The sequence below is a fragment of the Danio aesculapii genome, chromosome 3, assembly GCF_903798145.1.
Source record: "Danio aesculapii chromosome 3, fDanAes4.1, whole genome shotgun sequence".
In the NCBI taxonomy this organism is placed as follows: Eukaryota; Metazoa; Chordata; class Actinopteri; order Cypriniformes; family Danionidae; genus Danio; species Danio aesculapii.
In genome coordinates, this window is record NC_079437.1 from 24,711,257 (window position 1) to 24,723,351 (window position 12,095).

Consider the following 12,095-nt stretch of genomic DNA (forward strand, 5'->3'; position numbering starts at 1 on the left):
TTACTAGCAACCACAGCTGCCGGTATTGTACCGTAAAATTAAGAAGAAAAAAAAAACAGCAAGATACTGTAAAACATTTCTTTTTCTTTATTTTATGTTGTTTTTGGGAGGTAATATTTCAGTAGATTGTTTTGTATTGTTCTGGGTTGATTTTTATTTTTTGTTTGGCCCCATTATTGAGATTCAAAGACTAACGTTTTTTTATGTCACCATTGTGGAGGATAGTAGCATCTGGGTGCAAGTCCAAGATGAACCAAAAGTATTTGAAGGTATGCTGCATCTTCTTTTGTTTAAAGGTAACTGTGTAGTTACTAATGCTGTGAAAATCTGTTTGCTAATTGTAAACACATGAACACATTAGTGTGTTGAATGACTTTACGTTTTTATGCATTAAGCTACATTTTTGTGAAATGAACATTGTATCCATTCATGAAATATGGTTATTATCTGGCAACCACAGCTGCCGGTATTTTTCCATAAATTTAACGAATTTATTCGAAGTGTGCTTATCCAGCATATGTTTTACATATGCTCTTCCAGCTGCAACCCAGGACTGAGAAACATCAATAGACTCTCACATTAACACAAATTCACTATGGACAATTTAGTTGATTTAATTCCCTTATAGCGCATGTATTTGGACTGTGTGGGAAACCGGAGCACCCGGAGGAAACCCACATGAACACGGGAAGAACATGCAAATTCCACACTGACCCAGCCAAGACTGGAACCGGTAAATTTCTTGCTGTGATACAACAGTGCTAACCACTGAGCCACTGTTTTGCACGCCTGTAGGTTTTTTTTTATAACAATATTCATTCATTAATTCATTAATTTTCCTTAGGCTTAGTCCCTTATTAGGGATTGCCACAGCACAATGAACCACCAACTATTCCAGCAAGTTTTTTTATATTATAAAAATATTATTTTTATAAAATTATATTATATTTTATATTATATTAACATTATATACTTTTTAATCTAAATAATTTTTTTCTGGTAAACAAAATCAACTTTGTAAAATCCTTTGACTCTAATGTAACAAAAAAAAAAAGTAAACAATAATTTTGAATCAGGCTTCACCTACTGTTCAGGTGGTCAGCATAGTGTTAACAATTGGTATTTTTTTTTTCCTATTCACCTGCAATATCTTGCCTTAAAGATAAAAAAGCTGAATTGCAGTCTAATAATTAGCTCATCAATCTCATGTAAAAGTTAATATTTTGGCTTGTGCTTTCAAGCATAACATTCATTCAGCTTCAAAGCTTCAATTACACATTCTGTATCTAGCAAATTCTGGCAGTTCTGTCCAGCAGCCTGAGAAGAAGAAACGAGGCGGTTTCTCCTGAGTGAACATTACAGTCGCTGTCTTGTGCCATTTGGGTGCTTTTTAAAACTTTCCTTTCCTTTTAACTCCCTGCTGATGGACTGAAGTGACCAGACCAACTCCTTACACGATCTGACACAAGCCTCCAGCTCAAAATAGCAGGAGCAGAATTGTGACAAATGTTTGGGATCATTACTTCTCTGAAATGTGTGTCCTGTCCTCATCTTCCCATATCTAGAAGCGATGGCTGATTTCTGAAGAACTTTCAAGTGTCCTTTCATCATCATGATTCCACAATCCACCAGAAATTGCACCATGTGCAACAATGAAAATGTGCTTTCGGTTGGCAATGAGAGGCTGAATGGCCGCTGACGCACAGGAAGTGCCATCTTCAAAATAATTAAAACACATTTTCAAATAGGCACTATCCTTGTAAATAAATGCATATTTGCAATCTAAACTATTCTAAAACTACAAAAGGTTTCAAAAGTACTTTGTGGTTCAACAGTTGTAGTATTTGTTAAACTGTAGTGAGTTTCGTCCTCTGCTGTGAGTGATACACACAGCTGAAGAGGCTGGAATAGTTCAGACACTAGAAGAGTATCACACAGCTATCTATCTATCTATCTATCTATCTATCTATCTATCTATCTATCTATCTATCTATCTGTCTGTCTGTCTGTCTGTCTGTCTGTCTGTCTGTCTGTCTGTCTGTCTGTCTGTCTGTCTGTCTGTCTGTCTGTCTGTCCAGCTATCTATCTAACCATCCATCCATCCATCCATTCATCCATCCATCCAGCTGTCTGTCTGTCTGTCTGTCTGTCTGTCTGTCTATCTATCTACACACAAACTCACACACACACCGGGTAAAATACATATTAATACATACAGTACACGTCATGATTTTTCTAGGTAAATATATTTCTAAAGGAGCTGTTGAGCTGAAATTGACCCAGATTTTGGTAAAAACCCAAACTATCCAATCATACATAAAAGTGTAACAACAATGGAATATTTTATCTATGCATATTTTAATCTATAGGCCCAGATGTCTAAAACATAGTAAAATCCCCATTAAAATCTTTATTCGGGATGCTTTCTGGATTCTAGTTTGAAAGATTTCCTAAAAGTAAAAATCCCCAAACTGACCACAGCATGATAAGTAACGGCTTTCCTTCAGTGTTAATATTGTTCATTGCGATAAACCACTGTAGACTCATAACGGTCACACACCTGTGTAGTGTCCTCCATGCATGCCTCCGTGATGGTTACACACAGCGTACAGGTCGTACAGGACGTCCGTTGCATATCTGCCAGCTTCAGGCCTGTGATGGGCCTGCTTATTCCAGCCAGGTGGCGCTCGGGCACAGCTGCTTCTCTGGACCATGTGGCGGCCCATATCGAGGCCTGTGAGGGGGAAGTGGACGAGAGTGGAGAGCTTGTTTCTGCGCTCTCCCACCTGCCGGAAGCGTTTGAGGTGGAGGATTAGGATGTCTGGTAGCGTCCATAAGCTCATCTGCACCGTGCCCTGCTGAAGCTGCTTACAGTGAGGACACTTCCACGCATCATCAGGGGCGAGCTGGATGAAGACAAGTGAAAAAAAAATGAGGACAAATGTCTCAAGGATAGATTATCTTAGATAGAGGGCTGTTGGCTTAGATTAAAGAGATAGTTTGCCCAAAAATGAAAATTGTGGTTAATAGAGTCTGACTTAGGCCATCCAAGATGCAGGTGACATTTTTTCTTTTGCAGTATTACATAAAATTAGATTTTTATCTGAAACTGTGGTTCTTGATAATCTGTTTAAGGCACCCATTTTACCCCTTTTTCAAGATTTAAGATAAGTCTTTTGTGTCTCTAAAGTTTCAGCTCAAAACACCTATCAGATTATTTATTATACCTTTCAGAATATCATTTCTGCTCTGAACACAATGTAGCTGTTTTTATTGCCTGTGCCTTTACTGCTAGCTCTTCCCACCCACTGTTCCCACGTGCCTGTTAGAGTGTGCCTCACTCTCCGCCTCGGCTGTGTCAGATAAACAGCACAGTGACAGACATGAAGGAAGCAGATCTCACGTAACGTTTGTGAGAAATACTACAGTAAGAACTTTCCCAATGATTATTTGATGTATTTATTGTGGAGTTAATTCAAGCCTTTCTGCAACGATGAGTCATGTTAATACGCGGCTGTCAATCAATACGGTGGGTCGGAAAACCACACTCTCACGTTGCGGTGAGCCTCAAAATGGGAGGGATTTGGATCCTATTTTAACGTCAGGAAAAGGAAATCTAAAAAAAGAGACTTATTGGGTTTTTAGGACTCCAACATGACTATGGATACACTATACCTACACACCGTTTTGTCCAAACAGCTTACAAAAAATTATTTTTATTATAGGTCGCTTTTAAATGAATATCAATGGCTAGCAGTATTAAGAGAGTTAAAAAAATCATACAAGCAAAACTGAATTAACAAGCGTGGCTCGTGATTATACACCGAGGTCTATTGAAGCAAATAGATCTGTACTAGATCTGAGAACTTTATCATTAATAAGTGACAGGAAGCTCATGTGGAGCTCATTGGAGACCGTTTGCTGAGGCTATGGAATAAACGCTGTAAATAATGATTTTGCACAGTTTAATCCTTTCGCTTCAAAAGACCTCAATTTGTCACTTAGAGCCATGGGTAATAATTTTGTTTCGCCAGTATGTGCTTTTTCTAAATCTCAAACAATTGTACCAGTAGCTGTTAGCTTGCAATTTAAAAATCACAGAGGGACCATTAAAAAAAAATATTCTTTAATGTTTTATTGAGGAAAAAATATCACCCTTATCTTAGGTGACCTGAGGGGGGAGTAGATGAACAGCAGATTTTCAAGACTTAAGGTTATTGCACACTGAATTCAAAATGTTCTTTGAAATTTTTGCACCACAAAAAAATCCATTTTACCTCAGGCTGTGTCAGTCGTATTGACACACTACCTCTGAAACTTTTGTCAGTCATAAAAAAAAAATAATTCAGATCGGGTTAGTTTTTTCCATTTTCACATCCAAAAAAGCTCTTCGAGAGGTGTTTTGGCAGTTCAGACCTTCTTTCCAGGCCAAAGGCAAAATGCACTTGAGCCTGGAGCACAGACCACTTTACGACAAAGAGAGTGTGAATTAAGAACCACTGCTGTAGACTACTGTATACTGGACAGCAATTTGTGTTATGTGGCTAAAGTATCATGCAAAGTATCAAAATTTCATAGATTTCCTGTTAAAAAAAATTAGCATTTCGGGATAATCCAATGCAGGGATTCCTCCGTGTGCTCCAGTTCCCCCCACAGTCCAAGGACATGCAGTATAAGTGAATTGGGTAAACAAAATTGGCCTTAGTGTATGAGTTTGTGTGTGTATGTGAGAGTGTATGAGTGTTTTCCAGTACTGGGTTGCGGCTGAAAGGGCATCCACTGCATAAAACATATGTCGGAATAGTTGGCGGTACATCACGCTGCGGCCACCCCTGATAAATAAAGGACTAAGCTGAAGGAAAATGAATGAATGATAATCCCACGCAGCTCTTTGGGGAGGAGGTTAACTCTCCTTTTCTGTGCCGTTATTTATTCCTCTTTCTTTTTCTATTTTAAAAGAGAGCGAGGAAAACAAAGCATCACTGCTTGAAATGACTCTTTTGGGAAGGGTTCATTAATACACATTAGACTCCTATGCAAGGTTTGTGTACGTGACAAATTTTTCAGTTATGAATACAAAAAAAAAAATGTACCTCATGTGTACACAAGTGTACTTCAATATACATGTACATTATAACATTGTTTTTCAACAACGTTGCTGGAGGACCACCAGCTCTGCACATTTTCCATGTCTCCTTAACCAAAGACACCTGGTTTAGATCATCAGCTCATTAGCAGAGAGTGAAAGACCTGTAATGGCCGTGACAGACAAAGGAGACATTCAAAACATGCAGTGTTGGTGGGCCTCCAGGAACGTGGTTGAGAAACACTATAACATTGTCCAGTTTTCATTAGACAATGACATTTGTTTTTTAAAATTAAGATTGTTTGTGTTATGGATGTATTTTCTGCATACCAAAATTAAATTTGTTTTTAATATCAAAAAGAGACAATATTAAAATCATATATTCAATATTCTGAAATATCACCTCTTTCTATTTTATCGTTTTTTTCTATACTTTAACATTTATTTTTGAGATGTCACCCAGCAAGCATTTTTTGTTTTCAAAAGATGTCTAATAGACATGTAATAGACGTCTAAACATAGTCATCTTGGCTAGAACAAGGCTAAATTTGGGCTGTCAGTGAAAATCTTATAGATGTCTAAGAATAGGCCAAAGCTAGACTAGTCATCAAATAAACAGAAATGAATGACTACACATATAAAGTCTGTCTAATCTGTCTATTTGAAGACAAGTCTAGTTTTGGGCTATTCTTAGATATCTATTAGATTTTTACTGACCACCCAAGTTTAGCCTTGTTTTAGCCAAGCTGTCTACATTTAGATGTCTTTTAAACACAAAATTGTTTGCTGCAAATGTGTTTTAAACAAGACAGGTTTGATGTTTATGAGACCCAGTTTGAAAGCAAGATTTTTAGTGAAACGCGTTCAATCCTGCTGCTCCAACAACCTCAAACTGCAACTTCAAGGTGATGAGTTCAAAATTCTCATGTAGAAAAAGTGAGAAATAATAAAAAGTTTACTTTTGATGCAACGCTAATATCTTTGCATAATAATGTCTATTGTACATCTGTCTTTTAATCCTTTTGGAGCTTGAGGCCACTATATAGTACGTTTCAGAAAGGAACAGGACACTTAAAGTCCTTAAACACCATTTGCATGTAAATCTTGTGTTGATTGCATTCCATTGTACTATACAAAGTGCAGTGTGTTCTGCCATTGTCAATCTTTTCCTGTATTTGTCCTCTATCAGAAAAAAAAAACACCTGCGGAATGAGAGTGAATGTCTCATAGTTGCTTAAAATTAAAGGAAAATTTTTTACAATCATCACTAAATAGCTTCACAAAATATCCAGGTCTGAGTTGGTATGAATATTTATGTGAAAGGATTAAAGTTGCTGGAAAAGAGGAAGAACAGTGCTTGAATTTTCAGATTTAAAAATATATGTCACATAACTCTTGAAAAATCTACATTCAGAAGAAAGACACTTCAGGATACAACAGTATAAACTCATTTTATACGAATGAATCTTGCCAAGCTCTTCAAGATGTGTTTTGTAAACAACCACAATAAAACAAAAAAATATGTAAACATTCTTTATAATTTTATATATTAATGCAGTAGTTTCAATAGTGATAATAATATAACAGTGTTTTTATAAGAATTATACAATTTCTTTTTATATATATATATATATATATTTATATATATATATATATATATATATATATATATATATATATATATATATATACAGTATGTATATATATATGTATATATATATATATATATATATATATATATATATATATATATATATATATATATATATATATATATATATATATAAAAAGAAATTGTATAATTCATATAAAAACACTGTTATATTATTATCACTATTGAAACTACTGCATTAATTAACAGCACAGCGGAATGAACCGCCAACTTATCCAGCACATGTTTTACACAGCAGATGCTCCTGCAGCTGAAACCCATCTCTGGGAAACATCCACACACACTCATTCACACTCAAACACTATGACAATTTAGCCTTCTCAATTCACCTGTACCGCATGTCTTTTGGACTGTGCAGGGAGAACATGCAAACTCCACATAGAAGCACCAACTGAACCAGCCGAGGCTTGAACCAGCGACCTTCTTGCTGTGAGACGACAGCACTACCTACTGCGCCCCACATATATACATATATACTTAAACTATGCAATTAACAATAAAGCTGCTATACGTACATATTAACATCTTGTTTATGGTAACCTATCACATACAAGCAACTCCACACTTGCAATAAATTAACACTTGCTTGTGCTTTCAGCTGCTTTTATTTTGCCAGATGTGTGTTTTTTGTGTATTACTTGTTCTTCTTTGGTGTAGAGCTCAAAGCACTCGTCCAGGGTGCAGCTGTGTTGCTGAACGTGGTGTTGTTGTTGAGCACGAACACTTTCCGAGTCCTTCACCACCTCCTCCTGGATATTACCAAACAGGCTGCACACAAACACAGTAACCCCGGATCATTGGACCATCAGGCATGTTTTGTTGGCTTTGTGTACTTTAAAATGAGGTGCGGAGAGAATCGCACGTACGCACAAGGAAGTGACAGATTACATTACCAGTCTTTGATTCTGTGCTCCCACTCAACAATGAGCTTCACATGTGGTGGTCCACCTGATCCACACAGCTTCAGAGCTCTGACCAGATTAAAAAAAGAAATACATGCCAAAAAGACCATGTTAATACATGTTTTCTCACAGATTTTTAATATAGACAACATATGTGGTGGATTTCAATAAAAAACAGTTCTATTCATTACAAAAAGAGACATATTTTGACATATTGACATATTTAGGAATAAAAAGATAATACATTTAAATTTAAATGAGGTGTTGCAATAAATAAATAAATAAATAAAATTACAAACTACAAAATTTCTATGAATTAATTTTTAATTTATTAACTAAATTTGTATGGTTCTCTTGATTTTTTGACATTTCTATGATTCTGTTGTGGTTTTCCTCTTTTTTTAACCTCTTTATATGTTTTTCCCTAACATAATCATTGTGATGAACACATTTTTACATCATGATTTTAAGTTAGTTTGTTAAATTAGTTCCAGTTTTGGTGCTGACTTAAATTATGTATAGTCACATATTTTATTGTATAGTATCCTATAGAAAACACTAATTCAAAAGAGAGATCGATATGCGATGTACTGATTTATGCTGGACACTGTATATATAAAATTAAAGACATTTTAAGAAAGAAGAGTGTTTGTTATGTGTTTGTGCTTTAAAAAATATCTAATTTCTTTTTCCTTTCTCTGCAAGTAACACAGCCAATTAAACAGGAGATTGTGAAATAGAACACAATGATTGCATGTAAAACATACAACAATAACTTTTAGGTTTGTTTTAAATTTACATAGTTCTTATCCTATTACCTACCCCACCAAAATGCATTTTGGATTGCACTTCAACTCCTAATGTCACTAGTTAACACACTCAAAGCATTTTCTTTCAACACCATACGTTCTAAAATATCAACCTCTACCAAATGGTTGATATGTTGGTTTATGGTAAAAGGGGAATTAATACATATACTATGAAAAATCTGAAAATATGAAGTGAAAGACCAAATTTATATAAAAAAAAAATCAAAAAAATTTTTTTTTTTTTTTAACATTTTAAAATCTTTATTTTTGAAATATGCCATAAAATATTTCAGATTCTCATTTGACAGGCTTTCTTTTTTTTTTTTTACAATAAAACCAAAATCAAGTGTAGCAGTGCAACAGGATTATGTTTGTTTGACTTTTTGTAAACCAACATTGCTGTGTGTGTAAGTCATTATTTAAAACAGTCAAAACATGGCCAACCATTTGGTAAAGCAGCAGTCAAAGGGTTAATACGATCCCATGAAGCTAGACAAGAGTGTTTTGTATGGTTGCTAATGTGTTGCTAGTGTACCAGGTTATTGCAAGAGTTTTGCTACAATATGTAATTTCTGAGATGACTTCCATGGATGCGCACGATCAATAATCAATGGTAATCTTGTGTTGTTTAATTGATGTGTGATTAACACTATCAAGCATATACTAAATGCACTAAATTCCTTTCTTTTCACATATGCAAATCAGATATGTTCACTCTTTAGTCAGGGCTATAGAGCCTTTTCACATCTCCGGGTTTCTCAGTTGTAGAAGGCATCATGGTTGGGTTAACTTAGAGCACAGTGAATGGGAGAATTCAACAAATACATTTTTTACAACCCTATTTGCTGAAATAATAAAAGAAAACAATGGTGTTATAAAGATTTTCAGAAAAAAAGTAAAAACTATTGTGTGAGACTAATGACGGCAACCAGAGGAGAGAACAACATCAAATTTATTCTCAGCCCAGTGCTTCCCACAGGTTTGTGGTGGAAGCCGGATTTAAACACACCATATAAATAGTATAAATAGTAAACAAAACAATTAAATTTTTAACAATAATTTTTTTATTTTATAAAATAGCCTATGTAATATATTAACATCATCAAATCAATAAAATAATCAGCAAATGAGAAATAAAAGACAGAAAAAGGAATAAAAACAGACAATATTTCTATTGCGCAAATGCTATGATTAACCATTACTAATTGTGTACATATATTTTGCAGCCAGTTTAGACCAGTCATTTCCTCCTCTGGGGGCGGATGTTTGTTTATATTGAGCGGATACAAGAAAGTGTAAAAGGATGTTAATAATAGTAAAAAAACAATGGTGTCACTAAATATACTTGGGCGGCCGTTAATAAAATCAATCACTTCTTAAAGCAGGGACTTACTGCACCCTACTGGCAATTAATTGTTATGACAGGCTTGAACCAGCTGAGACAGGGGTGCCCAAACTTTTTCGTATAAAAGGCCAAAAACCAAATATCATTGAGAGCCATGAGCCGAAGGTAAATATACCAAACTATATTACATTAAAGTTGCCATGGGTAATTTCCTAAATTTAGTTTTAATAATATTTCAAAATAAATAGAAAACATTGCTTTAAATCGTAATTACTTATGCAGTATAACTTTTAAAATGATTGCAATAAAAACAATCACATTTATAACACAATGCTGAATACACTAGTCAAGCAGAATCTGCCTTTGCCTTGATTTGTTCACCAAAGTCTCTGCATTGTCGGGTTACAGTATGTACATTTAAACAAAATCAGATTAACTTTCACCATTTAATTGAAATATTTAATTTCAGTATTAACTTTTAACAATAAAACAAACAAAGGGTTACAATAAAGTTGAATTGACAATCTCAAAACCATCCTCATCATTCTCCTTCTCTTCTCAGATGGAATGGCGGGCCAAATCAAAGGTTACCATGGGCCAACTTTGGCTTACGGGCCCTAGCTTGGGCATCTCCACGAGCTAAGAAAACAGCACATTAAACAGACTCAGTAATATAGATAAATTCATGTTTCCGAAAGAAAAAAAATAATTCTATTGACAAATATTTAATATTTAAGGTACACACACCCCTATTTCTCAGTTATGGTTTGAGGTTGATATGTAATTTATATGAAGTGCCTGCCCATGTTTTTTAGCCTTGGTTCTAAAATAATTCATTTTTACTCATAAACGTTGCTAAATTCGATTTAAAACCGACATATTACAAAATCACAAAACTAGAAAACGTGTAACTTTAGCAAAGAAAATGAACAAGAGAATCATCAAGAGAAGATTTGTTACAAGACGTTAAGATGATTATGAGATTAGTGTCATCTTCATCGTCTTTAAAGACTCAGCTGCCAATATTTTATGGCTGTTGTCATTATATAACCTTGTGTGATGTAAATACCACTTAAGGGCTGTGAAATGCTATGAGGGCCTTAAATATTGGCGGCTTCTCAAATGTTGTATTTGACATTAAAAATGAAAATAAATATATGATTAATTCAGTACCCTATTGGATATCCGTACCTGTAAAAACAGCATGGACTATAAAGTGTGGCTAATGAAGAATACTGCATAAGTTCAAAGCTGCGTTTCATATATAAAGTATGAGTTCATATATAAAGTATGAGCTGTTTGAAATGAAATTGATTTGTATACTGATCTGTTTGACTGAACACGTAATATTACCTGTCCACTGCAGGGTGGAAAAGCGGCCGTCCGTCTTGGGGATTTAAGTAGCTATAAGATGCAGATCCTCCAACAACACGAATCTTGAACAACACCCTGAAATTCTAATAAAAAAAAGATTGGAAGTCATTATTAGGAAAAGGTGAAAGAAGCATAAAATACTGAGGAGTTGATTATGAGCCATTTTCATGAAAATGTAGCTAAGTGGAAACTTCAATATTGTCAAACTGTGAAATTATGTGGTAGAAACATTTAGACAGTTACAGACTACATGAGAAGATGTGTCTTCAACCACAAGTAACAACAGTATGTTCATGATCAAATTAAGTATTATTGTTTAGCAATAGCTGTAAAAGCTGTACTTTTTATATAAATAGATGAATCTAGGAATATCAAATTATATTTATAAACATATAAAAATGTCAAACATGTAAAAAATTAATAATATATTTAATAAAATCATTTAAATATATTAGCTTTTTTACAGCTGTATTTATTTGAATAAAATTCCAGTAAAATATCATTGCAATTTAAAATATCCGCTTTGTATTTTAGTCAGGGATGCACCAATCAACTGTCAAAAAATAAATAAATCAACTGGTAGATGACATGCAATAGGAAACTGGATTTGCATACAAACTGCATCGCAAGAACTTAATACTACAAAGTCTATAAAGGAAATGATAACAGAGATCATAGAAGATGAAGAAGGGAACAGATGCGCAGATTTGAGAGAAAGACATGGTGATCCTGACAGGATTTTCACGGTATGATCACAGGTGACAGGAGCCAAATGTAAAAACACGAGATGCAGTCATTTTAACCTTCACTCATTTTATACTTCCATGATATCCTAATACTTTCAATATTAAATACTGTACAGAACATATTTATGCGTTTGGCCAGTTTTCATTACAGCTCATTTACT

The 12,095-nt window shown here is 34.5% G+C and overlaps 1 protein-coding gene across 1 annotated transcript in view; it reads right to left on the reverse strand.

Moving 5' to 3' along the window:
• The window catches only part of usp43b (ubiquitin specific peptidase 43b), a 100,589-nt gene that overhangs the window by 19,987 nt on the left and 68,507 nt on the right, over nt 1-12,095 (reverse strand). The window contains exons 9-12 of the mRNA XM_056453474.1: nt 11,168-11,271; nt 7,652-7,729; nt 7,397-7,526; nt 2,561-2,906 (exon numbers count right to left, since the gene is read on the reverse strand). Coding sequence (XP_056309449.1) covers nt 2,561-2,906; nt 7,397-7,526; nt 7,652-7,729; nt 11,168-11,271 — 658 coding nt within the window. The remainder of the gene's footprint in view (nt 1-2,560; nt 2,907-7,396; nt 7,527-7,651; nt 7,730-11,167; nt 11,272-12,095) is intronic.